At 44.6% G+C, this 23,248-nt stretch overlaps 1 protein-coding gene across 3 annotated transcripts; it reads left to right on the forward strand.

Annotated features, from left to right (window-relative positions):
- Nucleotides 1-30: 30 nt before the first annotated feature.
- AREL1 (apoptosis resistant E3 ubiquitin protein ligase 1) lies at nt 31-22,580 on the forward strand. 3 transcript variants are annotated; one of them, XM_005148899.3, is made up of 20 exons: nt 31-121; nt 4,227-4,487; nt 5,630-5,689; nt 6,360-6,586; nt 8,215-8,452; nt 9,386-9,555; nt 9,634-9,814; nt 10,542-10,789; nt 12,470-12,547; nt 13,015-13,156; nt 13,556-13,677; nt 15,429-15,504; nt 15,867-15,976; nt 17,036-17,215; nt 17,358-17,483; nt 17,637-17,766; nt 17,848-17,906; nt 18,056-18,145; nt 19,111-19,286; nt 19,468-22,580. In XM_005148899.3, the coding sequence occupies exons 2-20, from the start codon at nt 4,397-4,399 to the stop codon at nt 19,568-19,570; spliced, it is 2,607 nt and encodes an 868-aa protein (XP_005148956.1). In that variant the 5' UTR covers nt 31-121; nt 4,227-4,396; the 3' UTR covers nt 19,571-22,580. The 3 variants fall into 3 exon arrangements, with proteins under 3 accessions (XP_005148956.1, XP_030904652.1, XP_030904653.1); XM_031048792.2 differs by lacking the exon at nt 5,630-5,689; XM_031048793.2 differs by lacking the exons at nt 5,630-5,689; nt 6,360-6,586.
- The last annotated feature ends 668 nt before the right edge of the window (nt 22,581-23,248 follow it).

Consider the following 23,248-nt stretch of genomic DNA (forward strand, 5'->3'; position numbering starts at 1 on the left):
TCCGCCCCGCTGGGACGGCTCCGGGAGTGCCGTCACTTCCGGCCGCCAGCCCCGGGCAGCGGGAGCTTGTCCCGGTCGCGCACAAGAGCCGGCAGCACTGCGGCTGCTGCCGGAGCCCTCGGTAATGGTGCTCCGTGTCCCGTCCGCGCCTCGGGGAGGGATGGGGCGGGCTCCGGCGGTGAGAGCGGGGCTCCCGGGCCGACGAAGCTGCAGCCGCAGCGCTGCCGCCCCGCAGGGTCGGGCATCCCCCCCAGGGTGACGGCCGGCGCGGCCTGGGCCGGCCGCGGGTGGCCTCGCTAACGGCCCGGGGCGCCCGTGCTGGAGACCGCCCTGCCGCTGCCCGTGGCAGGCCTGGTGCAGCTGCGGCGAGGGTCCCTGCTCTGCCGGAGGCGGGTGGCCACTCGGAGGGCCGCGGCGGGGCCGGTGCTCCCGGTGAGCAGAGAGCTGGCGCTGGCCATCCGTGGTGTGAAGCGCGGTGGCCTCCGCGGTCTCTTGGTTCGGCCGAGCCGTTTGCTGTCGGTGGCAGGTCGCGGAGGCTGCAGCCTGGGCACGCCGTGGGGTGCGTTGGCACCAGTTGGTGCAAGCGGGGGGAGCCCAGAGCACACCGATCGCCCTTCTCCTCCCTCCGTTTCTGTTCACGGGGCTGGGAGATTACGGAGGCTGTCAGCCGCTTTCAGAAACTTGCTGGGCTGGCGTGATTTGAAGAGCTGATGTACATGTGCTGGCTTTGATATGCTCTGGCTCACGGATGTCTACATTAAAAGCAATGTGTTGTCATCTGTAGATCTTGACAGCAGTTGTGACAAGTAGGCACGTTTTCAGCAGTGCTTTCTGCAACCGTGATGGTATAGTTTGTCCCAAAATATCTTTTCTCACATGTAAGGGAACATTCTCCAAGTTCTCAGACTAGTCCGAGCCCTTGGTTTTTAGTGCCCTGGGCTAGGAAGGTGAAGGAGAAGCCACCCTGTTGCTATCTTTCTTGTGTTAGCTTTTGAGATTAGTGAGAACTTGTGGCTGTGGGTATCTTCCAAATGCAACCGGTTTTATCTGGTGTCCTGGTCAGAAAAAGCAGCTATGCAGCCAGTGAGGTGTTATGCAGGAGTGTTTTTCCTGAAGCACTGCTCTCAATAGAACTGTGACTGAGACTCTGCAAGGAAGAGGAAAACTAGACTGAAAGGAGAATTGGGTTTGTTAGCGAAACCACAGCTGAACAGGTGATTGTACCAGGTTTAATTGTTTGTTGAGGACATAGAGTTGATGTGGCTTCTCTGATGCTGCTTAAGTGACCCAAATGGTTTGGGTGAAGGCAATAGTTGAGGAAGAAGGGGATGATTTGCTTTCCCCATGGGTGGCAAGAGACTGAATGTTCTGGTTTAGGGAGCTGATCTGATGTCAAGATGAGACTTGTCTGAAAGTAACCATCTGGCTGGCTTGCTGTGTTTGAGAAGGACAGGGAGAACTGACAGCCCTGGTGGCGGTTCAGTTTCGATTATAAGTCCTTAGACCGAGGTGGTTGGCAAAAGTCTCCTGTGTTGTGGGTTTTTTTCCTGTTCCCACGATTTTACTTGGCTTGTGTGTAAATGCATATGACAACATTCCAGCCTGTCGAGAGAATGGCTGTTTTGTATGGATACTGGCCATTGATGTGGCTTTTGTCCTTGACAGCTGATACTGAAGCCTGCTCAGTGCTTTTTGCGCTGACTTTTTAGTTCTCTGTGGGTATATTTTAAAGCTAGGTTCCCATGGGCATTCCTGTTTGTTGGTTTGTGTGTGCTTTACTTAGTGTGAGAAAATACTGTGCCTTCTCACTCAAAAGAGACTTGTTCTGTGCATGACATGAGATGCATACGCCATTGGTGGTGGACATTTGTGTGCATGGATTGAGAGTACATTCTGTATAGAGTTGAAGAGTTCTCTCCTCTCAGGTGGATGAGAGTTTTTTAATCCCTCTTCTTAATTTTTGGAGCTTGTCAGGGCAAAGAAGAAAGGAAGTTAAATTTATCGGTGCACCAAGAAACCCCGTGACACACAACAGATTTCCTAGGACCTCAGTAGATCAGTTCTGTATAGCATGCCCCCAGCTGGCTTTGTAGTTGTAGCCACATGAATGTACCATTACTGTGTTATAGTTCTTTTAGTATGTGCAGCTAAACCTGTTCTTCCTTCTGGAGGTTTGCACTGTGTTCCTCTGGCTTCACAGCAGCAGTAATACAAACTGAATGTATTCTCATTACTGGCCTTCCTTTCCTTGCTGACTTGAGAGAAACAATGACACTAATATAGTTTATTTTATGATTCCTTGCTGTCTATCCTGATTAGGCCACCACTTCTTGAGTCAAACCAAGGTGAAGCTTTCCAAATCCCTGTTTTCCCTGCAGGTGGCAGGAGACCATTGCTTGCTCTGTCCTTGGATCAAGATCACTAAGACCTGTCAGATAATTCAGCATTATTTTCCTGTTCTAGCAAAAATGGCACCGTATATGGCTGATATTCAGAATTAGTTTCCCAGATGGTTAGCTGGCAGTGTGTAGCACAGATGCTATTTTAATTTAGATCTGCATTCTAATAAGTGAATGGCAACATATCTTGGACATTAGGTACTCACAGCTTGGTTCTTTACCCCAATGTATCCAGCTGCAAAAGCATTGTTAAAGTTGCTGGCAATGTGTATGCTAGAAGAAAGTTGATTGTAAGACAGTAATTTCATCTTTGGTGACTTGGTGTCTTGTTTATCACTTCATGTAGAGATAATAAAATGACAAGTTGCTATGCCAGTTGAGGGAGGTAACTACTTCACTGTGTCCAGTGAGCTCTGAAATTCTGCAATCCACAACAAGAAACTGGGGCTTCAATTGACTTAAAAACCCTTGTAGTTGAAATGATGGGCCTTTCTCTTTTTGCGCTTTTAGGAGAGATGCCGGGTGACTTGTGGTGTGCTTTACAGAAGGTAAAGAGTTATGGACTAAAGCAGAAATAGCTTGGGTAGATGGATGTACAGGGCCAGTTTTGTGTTGATGTTTTTTTTTGGTGACACAAAGAGACTGGTTCTGTAAGATGCTGGAGGGAGATCTTAGAGATTCCCAAAGGTTGGTAAGTTTCCTCAGCTGCGTGGAGAGAAGCCATAGACCTTCCACAGCCAGGCCAGCCTGGGGCAGAGTTTCGGCTAGGCGTTTGTAGAACATCTTGGATATGTACTGTGGAAGAACTGAAATATCAAGGAAATTGCCAGGTCAGTGATTCTTGATACACAGAGATAGGAGTTTAGAAACCTGAAGCTTCACCTAGGAGGAGAATGAGAACTTATGCCTGGGGACTGCATCGCTGTTTGCTCAAGTAGAGGAATGAAGAAAATAGCTAAGTGGATGAGATTTTCCTTGAGATGTGAATGAAGAAAAGACAGTGAGTCTGGCTGCTCCTGCAGCACAGTCAAAGAGCTCAGCACAGACTTACCTATTGGTTCTCACATGTGTTAGAAAGCTCAGTGGAAGTGTGCAAAGGCAGCCATGTCTGTATGATTATTGGGATGGAAGAAAGTAGGACAAATGTGAAGAGGAAGGTAGATGAGGGGCAAGTCAGGAGGAAGTGGCAGCTGAGGCGGTGGTATGGCAAGCAGAAGGAGCACATCGCTTACATCCCCATAAGAGGTGACTGTCTTTACAGACAGCTGGTGTGGTGAGCCTGGGTCTGTTCATGTCAGTCTTGCTCCTTTATGTAATTTGTGTTCTCAATGATACTGACTGTGTAGGCTCTGTGGCTTTTCTTCTGGCATATGTCCTGGGTTTTGTGGGCTGAATCAATCCTTCCTGTTAAGTTTTTATTATTTTTACCTCAGTCCTAACAGTAAACTGTAATTGAGTGGCCAGTGCTCCTGAAACTGAAATGCCTCGTGAGGACAGTGGTTTCCTGAACACCGAAAACCACATCAGAAAAAAAAAAGAAAAGAAAAAAAACCCATGAGCCCAGTGAAAACTATGGAGCAAGGATGTGTTTTGTTCTGTCTTGAACCTGCTAGTTTCAGGGGATCATAAAGAAATGAGATTGACAGGTGAAGGTTGAGGATGTGGGGCAGCCTAACACCTCATCATTAGCGATACCTTTATAGTACTTTCCTATTGATTTGACATCTAGTGACACTCGTGCATCTTACACCTGTCACATGTTTCTACTTGCTAGATTTGTCCACAGCAGTGGGGTAATCTAACTTTTCTCTCTCCTTCCTTTTTAAGGGAAGCTAGCAAACAACAGGCTACAGGGAGCAGCATTGCAGGGCAGCACTTTTGCACAAAAAGGAAGAAATTGCCGTGCTCAGGTCCTCACCTCTCAGCAGTGATTCTGTGATGCAAGTTCCAGGAGTTTCTCTTTCTATGACAATCTTCCCTATGGCCATTTCTTGCTGATGTTTGCCCCAGTGTTGGGCACAAGGAGGAAGGATGCTGAAGAATGGGTCCTCCACTTTTGGCTTTTAGAACATGGGTACTTGCGTAAAGGTATGTGGTTGCTCTTTTATTGCAGGATGGAATATCTATGGAGGCCAGCAAAGGGAATTTGCTGGTATGGGAAGTCATGGCTGTTGCTGGGGGGAAATACCTCATTTGAGCTTTCTGCATGCTGATGTCCGTTGCTGCTGCTGTTGAGATGACTGACAAATAACTCCCCTTTTGTGTTTGTTTAAAAAAAAAAAAGAGAAAAAGCAGCTTGAATGCACAATGTAGCTTCTTACTAACTGAATGGTGACATGGCGAGCTATATTGTATGCATTAGTGTATGCCAAGTTGTCTAACTGTCACACATGTTCCTTGCTGCTATCTGTGTCTTATCAATCAGACAGCATGTTATTATTCTGGGTGTGGTCTGTTTACTACATGTTTGTTTAGCAGCCTTCTCACAGAGAACTTGATTCTAGATCGATGTCTCTAAAAATTGCTGCAACATTAATAGTGTACAAAATCAAGGTTTTAGCTTGTGTGTTGATCAGGGAGTTTCAGTGGTGAGGCTCCACTTTGCAGATGTGAGTAGGAGAGTACAGATGGACTGTTTTCCAGTTACATTCATACTTTCCGTAGTGGAGTTACAGGGCAAAAAAATGGATTCTGCCCTAGAAGGAGTTTGTTTTGAACAAGTGGAGATGGTTTTGTCTGCAATCCTTTTATTCCATAGCTTCTTATTCTGAGGTTGCTGGTTGAGGTTCAGCTTCTGTCCATGTTGATGGTAGCTCTGTGCTGTGCTTTCATGGCAGACTAGAAGTTAACTGTGATTTGCAGAAACAAGTAGATGTTAGATTTTGAATGAGTGGCTTTTGGCCACTGCTGCCCAAGTTGGTAATCCTGCAAAAAAGTAGCTCCTTCTTGCAGTTCCCAGAGCTCATTCTCACTGTTTCCTCAGGATAGCCTGTTGTCCTTCTGAGAGCTCCTGATCTGAGTGGGTATCTGTGATGGACGAAGAACTGTTCCTTGTAGCATGCTGTGCTGTTTGCATATTTCGTAGTCTTATGGAATAATGCTTTAGGGATGTCCTTGGAGAGGAAGATAGATGATCAATAGATACTTGTTTGAGGAATCATAAATTAAATTTAGGCCAGTGTATGTGAGGAAGAGTCATTGGACTGGACTTGGCCTATTTTGTGTTCTAGATGCAGCTGTGATCCTCGGCTGTGTGTCTCACCGAAGGGACCTGATGTTTTACATTATTGGTAAGTGAAGGAAAGGCTGCCACTGTATTTGTTGACTTCTCCATAGGTATTAGAAAGGTTTCTTGAAAGCCTCTACTTTCATGTTCAGAGTCTACATAACAAATATGAAGTTACTGTCACCCTGCACTCTGCCCTCCACCTGGCAGAACTTGCCTCTCCACCATTCTTGTTCCTGAAGTCCTTCCACTGATGTCATTCCTAAGCCATCCCCTTACTTTTTCTTTAGAGAACTAGTGCAGGATTGTTGCCTCCATGCTGCTTCTTAATCCAGCCTTAATGTGATGTGCAGGGGTTGTGTGGTTATATGACTGCTTCATTGAGGGAACTTCTAGTTCTAAATTGCAGCTAGTTTCCAAACTAGGTAACCAAAGGAGAGAATTACATGCTTCTGCTGAGACGTCTGCTAGCCATACCTGAGATTCTGTATGACCTTTACTTATACCCTCTGTTTGCCGTAATGTGCAGAGTTTTAAGGGATTTGTTACTCTAACCTCACTTGTAACATAACACAAACCATAAATGTTCACGTAATAGCTTCTGCCTTAAACACCTAATTTGCAGTTGAGTAGATTGTCATTAATAAAAGGCACCTTGGTCTGATGCAGAAGGGATTTGGGTGCCTGACTTAGCCATGCTGCTGCAACCACCTTCTGTTCTTTCCTTGCTGCAGGTGGGATCACAGTATTTGTGGTAGCTTTCTTCTTCACCATTAAGTTCCTCTTTGAACTTGCCGCACGTATAGTCAGCTTCCTTCAGCATGAGGACCGGGAGCGCCGAGGGGAGCGAACTATTTATGACTACGTGCGAGGCAACTACCTGGATCCCCGGTCCTGCAAAATCTCCTGGGATTGGAAGGACCCCTACGAGGTGGGCCATAGCATGGCCTTCCGAGTGCATGTAAGGGAATATTTCTGTTTCCATGCAGCTTTGGGTACAGTAATAAAGGTCTGAGTTAGGGATGGGCTTTTCAGATGTTTTTTGTTTGACCCAAGCTGGATGTAACTTAGGAGTAGGAAAGCTATCTGTCTTCTGCCCCCTACAACGGGAACTCTGTGTGTATCTGAGGTCTGCACTCCTTAAAATCTTATCTCCCTCTCTTTAGAATCTTCTGAAGAGTCACAGGAGACCAGGCCTGTCCTATCTACTGCTTCCTTTAATGGGAAGTGAGTGGGCTGAGCCTTGTCTTCAACAGACTCGGTGCAATCTTTCGGTTGTGCAGCTGAAGTTGGAAGCGTGGGAATGGGCATTTTACCAACCCAAGAGCTGTAAAGCTTCATGGCTGCTCCATGTTCCTCCAAAATTGAGTGTTATTGTGTCTGACCTGGAAAAGCCTGCCAAGAATTTTCGTTTCCCTCCAATCCCAAAAGGCTACGTCTAGGGGAATGGGACAAGTACACACAAGATGGGTGAGGGGCCTGGACACTGAGAGTTTGGAGCTATGTGGAGAAAGTCTGAATACGTTTTGCTGGGCTCATGTGTCCATCTTTCTACCCACCTAGAAGGGTTTCAAAAATAGAAGAAAGGTTCAACTAGGTTGCCAAAGCCATCCCTCTCAGGAGAGTGAGCGAGGAGTTCTAACTCCAGGGCAGGCACTGCAAAAGAGCTGAGAGGAAAGGCACACATTCTGTTCCTGCTGTTTAAATTTATTCTCTTCACCTTACTGAGTCTTACCCATGGCAGCTCCAGCAACATGCCCTTACACTTCATGCTTGTCTCCCATTTGCTTAGCCCTTTATTCATCAACAGTAGCTATTGCATAGACTGGTTTCTTCTGCTGACAGTCAAGATATGAGCTACTTCAGGCCCCACACCCTCCCTTATTTAGAAACAGGCAATAATAGTACCCTTTTGCTGACTGCAGGCTGATTGCTGATGGCAGGTTGGATCTGGCCCACAAACTGATGGCTCTTGAAGAGCCATGCACATAGGTTTTGAGGTGTAATTCCTTCCTTCTGAGGACATACTGGTCTAGGTATGTTACCTTCTGAAGTTGTCTAGCAGATCGCTTTGGTGATTGAGCTGCCTCTGATTTTATCTAACACTTTGTTTTCGTGCTGATGTTTCTTACCAGTACAGACTGGGTCAGCTCCTTAGGTCAGCATCTTCTCCAGACCTTTTCCTTCAAGAAATCTGTGACAGCTTTTCCAGAGCTGAAATGGACAAGATTTGCTTGTTTCTCTGAAAGGATGTGGCTTTGCTTTTTTCCTTTTGGTAGTACAGTCTGTTGGTTTCTGCTCTGATGTTGCACTAATAGTGCAGAGAAGAAATGCCTAGAGGCATGTTCTTTTCAAGAGCACTCGTTTGAACCCCAGCACAAAAGAGAATGAGACTGTGCAGTGCCTGCTTGTGCCCTCTTTGCTTCAGAGAACACAGCCTGTATGACACAGCTGGCTGTTTGGGGTTTGGTTTTTTCCTTCTTTTTCTGGGCTGGGGTTCTTGCCCTTGTTTCCCAAAGGCAGATTGCTTTCTCTTGCTCTGTGCACTGCATACTTTTGCTGACCTGGACTTCTCCATTTCCCACGCAGTTATTCTATAAAAATGGGCAACCCTTCCCTGCTCACCGGCCTGTGGGGCTGCGAGTTCACATCTGCCATGTGGAGCTAGCAATTGATATTCCTGTAACCCAGGAAGTTCTCCAGGAGCCTAATTCCAATGTGGTGAAAGTGGCCTTCACTGTGCGCAGGGCTGGGAGATATGAGATCACTGTAAAACTCGGTGGCTTGAATGTGGCCTACAGCCCCTACTACAAGGTGTTCCAGCCAGGTAAGGTTGAAGTGGCCCTCTAATGATTGAAAGTAGATTTGGAGGTGTTGGAGGCAGTTAGGTAAATGTGTTTGTGGCTAAAATAGGTATGTGACAGGGAAAGGGTTACCCATTGTCATTTTCCTCTTGCCATGTGTAGATCCCAGCAATAGACCCATGACTAAATCATACTTGCAACTACCAGCACATGGCAAAATAGTAAATGCCTTACTGAATAAGTCATTAGTGCTGCTTAAACTCCCTAACCACTTGTCATGATGTTCTCTGTTTTGTAGTAACTCTTTCATGGTCCATCTACTATTCAGAGAATGCCTTTTGTGAAAGTATTGAGTTACTTGTATCTGAATTGGAAATGCTATCATATGACTCTTCCTGTTTTGAATACCTTACTCTGTTCCTTTAAGCTCCTGGAGCAGTTGGTACCTTTGATTATACGCTTCTTTGAAAACATTTTCTTACACAGTTGGCATATTTTATATTTCATGTACATGTTCACTGAAAGCACCTCTATTCCTTTGCATTGTGAATAGATGCAAAGCTTGCTAAGATGCCCCTTCAGAAAGAGGAAGCTCGGGTTTCACTCAGGTACTCTACTGGCTAGTTTGTCTGGTAGGCTGAATATGCAGGTTTCCTGGGATGTCAGCTGGCTTGTGTCTTTTGTATGTGCAGTCAGAAGCAAGTTCTTGAGCTGAAGGTTAGAACGGTGGAAAAAAAACCTGTTAGAGGGCTAGTAACTGGGTTTGCTTTATCAGTATTACGTTTTTGACTCAAGGCAAACCTGTGTATTTTAGTGGTCAGATATTTCAAATGAGTGGCATAGAATGTGTCTAAATTTGATCAGTTTTCAAGGCTATTGTACCCCTAGTTGCTTTTCCTTTGCTCTTTTTAGTTTCACCTTGGAATTTGTCTCTAAACTGTTGTTGTCTGCTTCAGGGATGGTGGTTCCCTCCAAAACCAAAATTGTCTGCCATTTCTCCACTCTGGTCCTGACCTGTGGGCAGCAGCACACTCTGCATATAGCTCCCAGAGATGAGTATGACAATCCCACCAGCAATTCTGTGTCCTTGGTAGATGAGCACAATTACAGCCTTTCCATCCATGAGGTGGGTGCAACCTCATCCCTTGCTACTTGGCTTCGGGTGAGCTAGAGAGACCCCTTTGTTAATTTGTTTCCTGTTTAGCTGGGTCCTCAAGAAGATGAGAGCTCTGATGTTGTGTTTGAGAAGTCTGTGGTGTCCAATCGGCAGACTTGTGAAGTGTTCTTTCGACTCACCTTGCACTGTAGGGGGTGTTTCCATGCCTGCATCTCCTACCAGAACCAGCCCATAAGTAATGGCGATTTTGACATCATTGTTCTAAGTGGTGAGTCAAGAGTTACTCAGTATTCGTTCTCTACATCTCCTCTTACAAGATGCTTTTGCTGAACTCGTGTAGCAGAGTTAAATGTGGCTTCCCTGCGGGCTACCCTTGCTTAATTGATCAAGGAATGCCTATTTTTATAAAAATGTTAAGGTAAATGAATTTCTGCTGACAAGGGAGCTCTTTAAAGGCTGATACTCTCTGTCCCATCAGCAGATAAAAGCACGTGTGTGTTTTTCCTTATCTCAGGAGGTTTACCTCAGAAATTAGGCAATATTTATTGCTTGCTAGTAGTTGACATCTGAGCCATACCAAAAGTGAGTCAGTCATGTATTGTATGTTAAGCCATGTGGATGAAGAACACCTAACTTGTATACTTTCTTTTTCTGCAATTTTATAATTCCTGGTTTCTTCAGGAGTGAGCCAGTCTGCAGTGTGGCTGTCATGTGGCTATGCCTTCAGGCTGCTGCTCTGAGAGGGGTTCTGTATGCCTTTTTCCTTTTTTTTTCAACCAGTCACTGTCTGAAGCCAGGATAGATAAAACTGGTGTCTTAAATGTGTTCATCCCACTCCTGGGTTGTTTTAAATAAGAGTTACACTTGACCATGTTTTCCTATGGGTGTGTTGTCTTTTCTTTGAAATTAAGTTAATGGTGGTCTGTGGATTCTTCACGTTTTGATTTTGGTCTCTATTAAGATTTACACAACTCTTTTACATCTCTTTCCCTTAGAGAATGAAAAGAACATTGTAGAACGCAATGTGTCCACCTCAGGTGTCAGTATTTACTTTGAAGCCTACCTTTATGATGCTCCTAGTTATACCAACACTCAGTGGCAACTTCCACCAATGCATGTGAGTTCCTCCCAGCGGCGTCCTTCTACTGCAACTGAGGATGAAGATGAAGATTCTCCCGCTGACAGCCAAACGCCTGAGAAAGTGAAGAAACCTAAAAAAGTGTACTGCTATGTGTCACCTAAGGTAGAGATCACAAAGTTGCCACTCTTGAGTGCATGTTTAAAGTATACTGTAACTGAAGAGCTTCTTTGTGCCCTATATCTTAGCTCCAGATTTGGGTGCCTCAGATTTGATTAAAAAAGGTTTGCCTAAGGCTAGACAGCAAGCATTGAGCTTGTGACTGAGAATGATGTTCAAATGCTCCTTGACATTTTAGGGCTCCATGTGTCTTTCTAGGTCTGATCCAAAGCCTACTGGGAATTGTGTCGCTGGTTGTTCAATAGATATTTCCTTTGCTCTGGTCAGGTCAGACCTGTCATTCCCTTTCTCAGTTTTCGATATCTGTAGATATCTGGAGAGTCTCAGATTTTACATCTTTGTCCTGTTTCTTGACTCTTTCAGGGAAATAAAAGGAAAAAAAGTATGGTCAGAGAACAAAGGGTAATTGTGTAAGCAGAAAAGCAGGATTCAAGCAAGTCAAGAGAAACTGAAGATTCTCTTATAGTGAGAATATGTTGACAGAAACTATTGCCCCATCTTATTGCCTATGAGCATTCAGGGAAACCAGAGAGTAAATTCCACTAAATCTATGAATAAATTTAAATTCACTTTTTTAATCTGTTGATCTGAAAACATTCTGAAAATGTAGCGATATCAAAGAAAAAAAACTAATCCAAGAACTGCTCTCTAACAAGAGAAAGAGGGCTGTGAAACAGTTACAGGATGGAGGGTGTTGCTAAAGATTTCTAAATCTCTGCTGCATGCGGCTCTAAGAACTAACTTGGGGAATGAGTGCTGGGTCCTCATGAGCTCAGCATCCTTTAAACATATGGGTATCGCTCTGGACTTCTATACTCTTTTCTATTGTACTATGTAGAAAAGGAGATCACCAGAAGTGGGTACTGGTACAGGTTCCCTTTAGGTGCCAAAGTTGTTAATGTGATTCTGGTGCTTTTGTAGGTGAATCCCTGGATATCTCTAATATATACCTAGAGCATCTCTGCGCAGTAGATGACTATGTTGTTATTTTTTCAGGGGGTTGATGTTCATATTTGCTTTGTTTCTGGAGAAATGCTGTTTTTTTTTTTTTGGTCACTGCAGCTGGAACAGACTTGTGCAGGAAATGGTTTTGTGTTCTGTCTAAAGATGCTAAAATTTCATCTTGGCTTGCCCTGCAGAAGACGCCAGGGCCACAATTACTAGTTATTTGTTCTGGCAGAAGTACACTGAGAAGAAAATTCTGCAGATCTCCTGGATTTAGCAACTGCTTTTTAAAAGCTGTTTGCGGTGGTTGTGATAATTAGGGAGTAGTAGCAATAGTTCTGTTAGTGTGACTTTTTCCAAAGCCTTTTTGTCAGTGCATTACAATCTTGTCCTGAATTCAGCCTCTCAAGTGTGCTTAAATGTTACCTTCCAGTTAGACTGGCGATGTTCTACTGAACACTTGTAAAATCTGTGTCATGCAGGGATCCCACATGTTTAATGAATATCAAGTCTTACAGATAAGTTCCTTACAGTTCTGTACAGCTGTACAGGTGTTTATGTATTGAGCCAGAAGAAGGTGTCACCAAATGTTGCATAAACCTGTCCCTGGGGCTCAGGGAGTTTTGGCTTTATGGATCCGTCTTGTGCCTCATGTGTTCCAGAGGCAACCCTTAACAGATGCGTCACTTTTAACATTTTCTTTTCTTTGTGGTTACTCAGCAATTATCAGTGAAAGAATTTTACCTGAAGATCATTCCATGGCGCCTTTTCACCTTTAGAGTATGTCCTGGCACAAAGGTGAGCCTCTTCCCATGTAGCTGTCATTGCACCTGCATGTTGTTAGCTTGTGGCCTTTTGGAGAGAAGGGCTTTCACCCACAGAGCAATATTTTGGTGTGTAAAATTCAACTCTGGAATTCCCTCTGAGTGCATAAATTCTGGTATTTATGAATAGGAGCCAGTTTTATCACTCCCTCCTGCCTTTGCTAGGCAAAAAAACTTGATTCCTTTTGCATTTATCTTATTTTCCTCATAATCTTGCTAAAATGCTATGATTGTGTCCACTTGAAGCCCCTGGGTTAGGGTGTGAAGTTTGAAGCAGCCTCCTGAGAGGAGTCTGAATGCTTGAAATAATGTTCCTGTTAACTGCATCTGCATGGGAGAGCAGAGAAAGTCTTGGAATGCAGGTGGTGTTGCCCTGTCTATTGAACATACTATGCCTTCTGCATGATGGGTTTACCCTTTCTTGCATCTTTTTGCTGCTAGTTTTCATACCTTGGCCCTGACCCTGTGCACAAATTACTGACACTGGTGGTGGATGATGGGATCCAACCCCCTGTGGAGCTCAGCTGCAAGGAGAGGAACATCTTGGCAGCCACTTTCATTCGCTCTCTGCATAAAAACATAGGTAAAGGGGTGGTGAGGTGGGCAAAGTAGCCAGGAAGTTAGCACTTGAGCCTGATAGTTTTCCTGGAGAGAAATGCCAGCACTGAATGACCTTTGATGAGAATACTGATTCCTGGAGTCTCATATTCTGTTCCTGTTGGTGCTTCCAGGGAATTTATTTCATTGTGCCAGCTGTTCCTTTTCAGTTTGGCTTTTCTGTCAGGCTCTTTGAAAGCACACCTGTGAGTATCTGAATGTCTACCAAGACTAACTGCAGACTGCCTTTAGAGTTCTGTCTCCAAATCTTGCTGTAATAAACACAACCTTGGGCTGTAAACCCAACCTGTGCTGTTAGCCTTAGGAATGACTTTTTAGATGGTGTTTACAGCTTAGGCCTGACCCAAATTGTCAATATTCTCAGGAGGCTCAGAGACCTTCCAGGACAAAGTGAACTTCTTTCAGCGGGAGCTACGTCAGGTGCACATGAAAAGACCTCACTCAAAGGTCACGCTGAAGGTCAGCCGTCACTGTCTGCTGGAGTCGGTGAGTGTATAAGTCACTTTGCTTAAGCCCAGTGCTTCCTCCATCCTTTTTCTTCTGCTCAGTGCCTAAAGAAATTCAAGCTGGCATGTGCTAGGACAACCGTGTAGAAATGATTAGTCCTTCAGTTTCAAGGTGGATGCCAGTAGACAGCTTGAGATGGGGAAAAAGCAAAAAGAAAAATCTCCAGGTAGCTCCTCTGTGTTCAGGTTTGCTCTTGCGTGGGATGCTGTGTTCCTGCTCTGCAGCCAGTAAGATCGGATCAATTTCATAAGTAACTGGAAACTTCAGCTCTGATAATTTTTTAAGGATCTCATCAGATAGTAAATCGAGACCTGAGAGATGTCTACGGTAAATGCATGCACAGCCTGTAAAAGCAGGAAATCTACTAGTGCTGTTCTGTCTCCACTTTATATTGGAACCTGACACCCAGTACAACAGTGTCTACCTGGACCAGATTTGGGAGCAGAACCTAAAGCCTCTGAGTCTTTAACTGCTGTTTTTCTGGTACCGAACCATTCAGTGAGATAAGCTGTCAAACCAGGTGTTACTGAGCTGCATGCATGAAACTCTTGCATTGACGGGCTTCTAGCAGTGGTTCAGTGGGATGAAAAAATATTCTGTGAAGTCTTTGAGCGTAGTCTTCACCAATGCTGACCTGAGCTGATGTGTCTTCAAAATCAAACTTAAGAAAGAGACATTTGGATAATACGTTTCTTAACTGACATTTTAAATACTGTCTGCACAGGGCAGGCAGTTATCCTGACTTATTGTTTCCACATGTGTCTAACAACAGGAATGTTATAAAGATGGAAAAGGACATTTCTGGGGAAAGCAGGAGTGATTTCCCTTGATTTACACTCAGGAAATCTGTGTTTTTTGGAGTGTTTTCTGCATACACAAGCTTGCAGTGTTTATGAGATTATGTTTCAGTTAATAGCTTGCTACAAAATTACTTCACTCATAAACAGTATTTATATGACTGTTTTTCCCACTATTCTGGAAATTTCTGCACTGTCATGAGCACTGATGTTACAGCCTCATAGGACAAAGTAAATTAAAGTGCCATAATAATAATAAATGTAAGATTTAGTGTCTAAGGTTGACAGGCACAAATGTATGTGACCAGTGTGTTTAGCCCAGAGGTGTAGCTTCTGTGATGTTCTAACCTATTTGAAGATAAGCTAAGCCAAAGCTACCTGTGTGACTGAGGACTGCTGTGTAGCTTTCGTAGCTTTATTTAACTGGAATCCAGAATCAGGACGCAGGAAGTTGGAGACACTTGAAATATTTTGTTACTTTTTTGCATTGTGACTTTAAGTATGAATGCAGTGAACCCTTCAAGCTATTTTCCAATGCTTTCTGAAACGTTTCTTTTTTAACTCTAACTCGTGGGCTGTGAGTGCTTTACAGAAATTGCTCCTTCCCACAGGCATTTTAATACTTTAAATAATACTGTACTGCAGCATTGAGAGGGATACATCTGTGCTGTGCTCAGACCTCACACTGGTTTTAAGATGAGCTGTATTTATGTAGATAATGTGTCTCATAATAGAAAATGAGGAATTGGCTTCTGTAGATTTGGACAAATAAGAATTAGACCTTAGGAGTTGCTAATTCTCATTTTTATACTTTAGAGTACTAGGCTGTTTCTTGGGTTTGTATTGCCTAAATTGCCGATCCACATGTGCAGGATTGCATATTGATTGTGGGGTTCTAAGCAGTAACGGCTGATGCTATTTTATCTTTTTCAGTCTTTTAAAGCAACACGAAATTTTTCTGTTTCTGACTGGAGCAAAAACTTTGAGGTGATTTTTCAGGATGAAGAAGGTGAGTTATCCTGTGAATATATTTGAGGACGAAGTGATGGTGGAGTAGTTTTAGCCTGAAATTCTGGTTTCTTATAGTATGTCTATCCTTTGAAGCTTTCCAGCCCTTTCACTTTCTCACAGATGTTAGTGAATTACCCTGTTGGTGCTATTCTCTCCCTACTTTACATAAGGACCTAAGGCCCAAATCAAAAATATTAGGACTGGATCTGGGAGCAAAACCTAGAGGTCTGGAGTCCCCGTTTACTGTTTTTTTGCTGTGGAGCTGTTCACTGTGATAAGCTCTCATGTTAGCTAATAGCAGCATGCATGAAACTCTTGAATTGATGACCCATGGATGACCAAGCTTGCTTTATCTCATAGCTCTGGACTGGGGAGGTCCACGCAGAGAGTGGTTTGAACTCATCTGCAAGGCATTATTTGATACCACCAATCAACTCTTTACCCGCTTCAGTGATAACAACCAGGCCTTGGTGAGTCTGCAGTTCCTATGTGGAATGCACAGAAATGTGTGCATTGACATGCTGATGGTTACATAATGATGCAGCTATTAAGTGGTGTGCAACCTTACCCATTCATTAGCTTGCCTGCACAGTCACTTCCAGTGCCTTTCTCAAAGCTTTGCTTCATGATGTTAACCCAGTTATCATGGTTTAAGTCCAGTCAGCCACTTTCTCACTCCCTGCCCCCCCTCCCCACTTCCTCCCCCCAGCTCCCAGAGGAATGGGGAGGAGAATCGAAAGAATGTAGCTCACACAGGCTGAGATAAGAGCAGTCCAGTAACTAAGGTATAACACAAACCACTGCTGCTACCACCAATAATAATAATGATAAGGGAAATAACAAGGGAAGAGAATACAACCGCTCACCACCTGCCCACCAACACCCAGCCTGACCAAGCAGTGATCTCCCTTCCAGGTAACTCCTCCAGTTTATATACTGGGCATGACGTACTGTGGTATGGAATACCTCTTTTGCTGGTTTGGGTCAGGTGTCCTGTCTCTGTTTCCTCCCAGCTTCCCCTCCTTCCTGGCAGAGCATCAGAAAGTCCTTGGTCAGACTAAACATTACTGAGCAGCAGCTAAAACCACTGGTGTTATCAGCGCTGTTCCCAGTCTGAAAGTCATGTTAGCACTGCATGTTAGCACAGCACTGTACCAGCTGCTAAGAAGGAGAAAAATGACTGCTACTGCTGAACCCAGGACACCAGTGAAGTGTCAAAGAACTGGCTGGATGAACAGCAGAGGGTGGCCAGAGGGAAGGCTATGTTTCTGGGTGAGAGGAGGTGGCATCATTGTCTAGAGGTTTTGTTGGCTCTGAATATTTCAGAATCCATTTATGCTTTTATACAGCTTCTGACCTGTGCATGTGAAACATTTATTTATTTAATTTCTCCTAAGTAGGCTTAGGCATTTTATTTCTCCTGTAGTATCCCCAAAGCGTGGCTTTAAGGATACCCACTAAAGCTTCTGGCACAGCCTGTGCTAGTCTTGGCTGGTACTTGGATATTTCATTTTGCTGCTTCTTCCCAGGTACATCCAAACCCAGGCCGTCCCACATATTTACGGCTCAAAGTGTATGAATTTGCAGGCCGCCTAGTAGGAAAGTGTCTTTATGAATCATCTCTGGGAGGTGCCTACAAACAACTGGTTCGAGCTCGCTTCACCCGATCCTTCCTGGCTCAGATCATAGGACTTCGTATGCATTACAAGGTAAAATCTCTCAGCCTTGGTCTGGGGAGAAGTTCAGCATTGGTGTAGTAGAAGCAGATCCAGAGTCCTGGTTAACAATGTATGTGTTATTGTTGGGCTTTTTTTTGTCTCCTCCATATCTTTTCCCTTTTCTTTCACACAGTATTTTGAAACAGATGACCCAGAATTCTATAAATCCAAAGTTTGTTTCATACTGAACAATGATGTGAGTGAGATGGATCTGGTCTTTGCTGAAGAGAAGTACAGCAAAACAGGACAGCTGGAGAAGGTGAGAGGCAGTTTCTAGAGGTGGGACAGTTTTAACACCTTCTGCCTGTAGCAGAGAAGGCAGACTCTGGCCACTAGCTCCTTGCTTGGTTGAGAGTTCAGGTTTGGGGAATGCTGCTGGTCACATTCACACCAAGTGTTCTCCTGTTTTCAGGTGGTGGAACTGGTGACAGGAGGGGCTCAAATACCAGTGACCAATGAAAATAAAATCTTATATTTAAATCTGCTTGCGCAGTACAGGCTGGCCAGCCAGGTTAGAGAGGAGGTGGATCACTTCCTGAAAGGTAACATCATGTCTGCTCCCCACCTCGTTCTGCCTTTATGTCTCAAGGTATAGCACTTGCTGCTCTCCTCTCCTCTTCCAGGCCTTAATGAGTTAGTTCCTGAGAACCTCCTGGCTATTTTTGATGAGAATGAGCTTGAGGTAATTATTGGATCCCTAAGCATCAATCCCTTCCCCTCCTCTCTGACAAATGGATCAGGAATAAAGCCTTTTAAACATTTGTAATTTGCACAGTAGCTGTTGCCTTGTTTCCTGGCTCCTGACTTTGACAGCGGTCTCTTGCCTTTCAGTTGCTTATGTGTGGTACTGGAGATATCAGCGTCTGTGACTTCAAGGCACATGCTGTGGTGGTAGGAGGATCTTGGCACTTCCGTGAGAAGGTAACTGAAAGGATTTCTCTCTCCTGCTTGCTGAAGCCAGTTATTTAAACTACAACAGAGGACAGCTTAAATTGGGAACAGATTTCTTGGTTGGAAATCAGGCTTCTAGGGGATGAACTGGAAAATTGAGGAGTAGGACTGCACACATTATTTCATAATGTTTAGCCCTAGAGACATCCTTCAGCCTGGCTGACTAGAAATGATGCTTAATCAGTTACCAGCAGGTAAAAATCAGCAGCAGTGGTCTTTTAAGAAAATCCAACAAAGCTCTGTTTAAGAACAGTTCAGCCAGGGAATCAGGAGGAATCAGTGGGAATTATTGCTGCTGAAGATGTTCATGGTGGGATACTTATCTCAAAAGGATTCTTGAAGATCATGATTGCAGCCTATGTAGAGTGTTTGGGATTCAATGCTGTGGTAAATGTTGTAGCCTAAATTTATACCTTTAATTTTTCCTATCCCTTCCTGCCTTTCCCAAGGGGAAGTGTATGGGAATGTTAGCATCTTCATTTAAAAAAAAATAATGGAAGCTGCCAAAACACCCAAGATGAAGATAGGTTTGAAGTACAAGCTTCTAGCTGTAAACACTGGGATGGTTCCACCTTCCTGCGAAAGTACCAGATGTTGTGGAAAAGCAAAAGACTAACCTAGTGGAAGAAGCAAATGAGCTTCTGCATTGTAAACTTACCTCATAGCCTGTGCAGGAACTTCTAAAAAAAAAACCTCTATGGGGAGAACAGAAGTCTTTCTTCTTTAAGGGAAAGAACTGGTGGGAGGTAGTAGACATCTCTTAACTGGTAAGAAATTCTAATACTTGCCTTTATGTGTGACCTGGGTAAAACAAGAGAATTTTTACTATGAGTAACTTGCTTACAAGGGCAAGTGACTGATCATCTTGCATCTTGCTTAGATGCTTATTTGATTCACTTGGCAGACCTGGCTTTACCTTTCCTGTTTCCTAACAGGTCATGAGATGGTTTTGGACTGTGGTCTCCAGTTTCACACAGGAAGAGCTGGCCAGGCTCTTGCAGTTCACAACTGGTTCCTCCCAGCTGCCTCCAGGGGGGTTTGCTGCGCTCTGTCCATCTTTCCAGATCATTGCAGCTCCAACTCACAGTACTTTGCCAACAGCCCACACTTGGCAAGTATCCTGGGGCAGTAGGACTTTCCACATTGTGGTTTTGGGAATAACCCCAGCTCTAGTTTTGGTGGGCCAGCAGTATGTAACATGTAATGTGTAAGATGCTTATGTCAACCCATCTAAAAGCAGCTGATAGAGATGGTCCTCTCGGTCTGAATGGAATTTTTCTTTTGTTTTCCAGTTTTAACCAGCTGTGCCTCCCTACTTATGACTCCTATGAAGAAGTGCACAAGATGCTGCAGCTAGCTATCAGCGAGGGTTGCGAGGGCTTTGGCATGCTGTGATTTCCCCTTTTCAGGAGGCCACTTAACCTCCTGGCTCTTCATGGCAAGACCCAGGTTCAGTCCTCTGCTTGTTCTCCTTCCCTACACATGGGCAACGGAGGCCGAGCAAAGACTCCATGTAAAGGAATTCATCATCCAGAAGATGTCACGTGGCCTTTCCATATCCCAAATATGTCATCAAGAACTCATCTTTTCCTTTCCCTCATTCTCCCTTTGGTTCAATGTGAAACAGCAATTGACTATGGTGCATTCATCAAGGAGATATTGCACTTCACTTTCATGCACCATGTAAGCCCATCCCTCTCTGAAAAGATGAAGTTCATAAGCAGAAGTTACAGTGAGGTGCGAGATATCTGCTGAGCTGCCTTTTTTGTAGCTCTCTGGGAGGAAGAGGAAAGACCAGCATGGAGCTCTGCTGGAAACCTGGCTCCTGGGAAGCCTTAGTAACTTCCCATGTCTTGGCTCAGCTCCCCCAGTGGTGCTCCCCAGTAGCTCATCTAACTTTGACTCTTGAAGAGTATAAGGTTGTCCATCGTCTCAGTACCTGACACAAGGGTTTCTGGTTCTTCTCCTTGCTCTGGATGCTGCTGTCGCCTGTGCCACAGAGAAAAGTGGGCAGTATCCACTGGAGGGAGTAACCCAAAGGGGAGAACAATCTCATTGGAGCACAAGTGCTGGCCCTGACAGTGATCCTGTACTACCTCCACCAGGGTCTAGCAGCAGAAGCATCCATCTCCAGCAGCGGCTGGTAATGAGCCTCGGCAAATGAACTGGAAGAGGAGTTTCTCCTCCACTGAATGTTTATGATAGTTGATGTTGCACAGGAAGCTGTCCTATGCCCTTGCCTTCTTTTCCCTTCCTCAGGAGAGAGAGTACAGGCATGAGTGTGATTCCTTAATGCTGAGCACCAATGCCTATCCCACATTCACCTTCAGGGTATGTATGTTATGTACTAACAGTGACAGCTTGGTAAGCAGCTACAGTGTGCACTGGGCTTGTGTTTGTTCTTGGGATGGTGGTACTGGGAAAAACATGGTACCTCCATGCCATCATCCCACAGGGTCTTGGCTTCTACCTCTATCATGCAACAGCCTGAGACTTCTCTACTGCATTTCAGGCAGTTTCTAGAGGGGTGCTGGTGCCTGGAGAGCAGCTGGTTTTCTGTCCTCCTGGTTTTCCTACTTTCTTTCTTTAGCTCTCCTTTCCTTCTGTTCAGTGCTGCTGGCTTTCCAGCACATTATTAACTAGAACTTCACTCAAGTGATCACTCAACAGACTGCACTCATCACTGTCTGGCTTGTGGGGAGAGGAGTGTGCAGACCAGCATAAGAAGCAAGCTTTTCATTGGGAGGTGTTGTTGCTGGCAGTCCATTCAGCGCTTCACAGGGAAGTAAAGGAAAGGGCAATCTGGGAATCTTGATGAGTTCTTCACTGAAGTAAAATTCAAGATCTTTAAGTTCTCATCAGTCCCTTAGCTCAGGTCAGGAGTCAAAGGCATCCAAGAGTCAAAGTGTGAGAAACCTGCATTGCTACTACCTGCAATTCATAAACTTTCACTTGATTATGGAATTGCTGGATTTCTTCCAGAATGGAGTCTCAGACTGGCATCCCTGAGCTAATTTTAGAACATCATATTAGATAAAAAAATCACATCATCCTCTTCAGTCCCTTTCTGCTGTCTTCAAGCTGATCCAGATAGACTTCTGCCCAGTATGGATATTTTAAGACAATTGTTTGTGCTTTTCCAGTATAGCTTAGTTCAATTGACTAGGAATTTGGGGTAAATGTTGTACATCTAGAAAATGTTTTTAAGGCAGCATCGTGGCCATTCTTGGATTGCGTTATTTCCATGCAGAAAAAAAATAAGCCATTTTGGTGCCAAAAAGCAGCCAGCTGAATATTGAGACTACTCAGGGGGATTTCTTTGCCTTGTGAATTCATTCCCTCACTGGCACCAAGGTGCTGGGGGCCTGCCAGCTTCAGAGTTGCCACTGTTGTGCTCTGACAGATCACTTTAGTAGTGACTGTTCTCCCATTTTTAGTGCAGGCTCCATTCTGCAAGGTCCTGACCTTTGGGAGGAGAGTTTGGTACCATTATATTTACACTGCAGGTTGCTTCCACAGCTCTTGTATTCTTCATGCCACCACTTTACCCCTTTCTCCAGGGACTGAGAGGAAGCAGTGATGTTCAGCTTAATTTCTGGCTATTGGGAGGCATAGCTTGGTGCTGTTCCCATGTTGCAGTCTCACCTGGTGAGGATGTTTCCAGCTTTGTAGCTATGGGCCAACTCTGCCAGTGACATCTTCCTCAGGAATCTTCTCCCTTCTCTTGAGCTGGACTTTTTTATTCTGAGGATAAAGTAGCTGGACACTGGGCAGTCTTCCTCTGCTGGAAGGAGCTTGTAAATACTTCTCATTGCATTGCAGCCAGCACCCCATGCTTCCCAGCAGCTGTGCAGATGTCAAGAACTGTCTTAACAGAAGTGCAGCCAGAACTGTGATGGGTGCTCTTACTCAACTAAACCCATCCCCATTGTTTCCACAGGGCCCTAGCCCGTCCTGTGTTCCTGAGATCTGTCACAATGTTTCTAAACTCGTCTCTAACTTTATACCCTTTCCCAGTAATGCTGCCCTTAACACTAGTTAACGGGGATGTGCTTTGGTCACCTATCCTGTGTTACTTCTGGCAGAGGTTCATTACTTTTCTTTTTATCCTTTATTTATTCCCACTTGAAGGCCCTTCTGTAGAAATCTTTAGGATCCTGGTATCATCTCAGAGAAGTTCCGTGTTTCCTGAAGCTGCTTTGAGGTGCAGAGGGCCTGGCTTTCACTCTGCACCTGCAGGCCATGTTGCATGTTTTTAGAAACCAGGAGCTGTGGGTGATACAGGTCAAATCCTAGTTCCCTCTGGTGAATTTCTGGCAGAGTTCAGCCAAAATTTGGAAGCCTGTGGTTGCAGTAGCTGATTTTGTAAATAGTTTGTATAATAAATAAAATATTTTAAAAATGCTGCCTTCTCAGCTTGGCATTCTTCTGGGGCTGTACAGAGGGAATCAAACTGGTGAGTGCTGCCCATGGGTGAGGGGACTCTCCAGGTCTTCAGGTGTCTTGGCTGAGGTCTGAAGCATGAGGGAGAGAGGATGGTTCTCCACCTGCAGCCTCTCAGGGTGTCTGATTGAATCCAGGACTTCTGAGTTCAGAAGCTTCTAGGGACATGCAGGACTCTGGACTATGACTGTTAGGCTGCGGTGTGACCTCTGCAGTAGGCTGGAGCAGCTGGTAATGCTGGAAAGTATTTTAAGGACTCTTTTATGTTTGTCATCTTACTATGTATTACCTGACTGAGCTGCTTTATACTGCTTGTGCTGCACTTGCTGTCAAGAAGGTTAGATGAAGCCAGGAGAAGAGGGGGGCATTTGAATCCTTTGCACCTTTTTAAGTTATATGAAACACTTTCAGTATGCTGGGTGAAACAGTGTACCTGTAACTGTCCACTAACAAACAACAGAGTAATTAATAAGTTGTTAGCTCGTTGCCTTCAGAGGCAGTGTCTAATTGCTGTGATTCTCTGAGCTTCCACTGTTTCCAGCTCTGACAAAAAGCATTTAGCTTATCCCTGGATTTCCTTGGATGGATTGTTTGATTTTAGCTTAAGGATTAAAATCAACTTTAAAATTT

The sequence above is a fragment of the Melopsittacus undulatus genome, chromosome 4 (genome assembly GCF_012275295.1).
Source record: "Melopsittacus undulatus isolate bMelUnd1 chromosome 4, bMelUnd1.mat.Z, whole genome shotgun sequence".
NCBI classification, from domain to species: domain Eukaryota; kingdom Metazoa; phylum Chordata; class Aves; order Psittaciformes; family Psittaculidae; genus Melopsittacus; species Melopsittacus undulatus.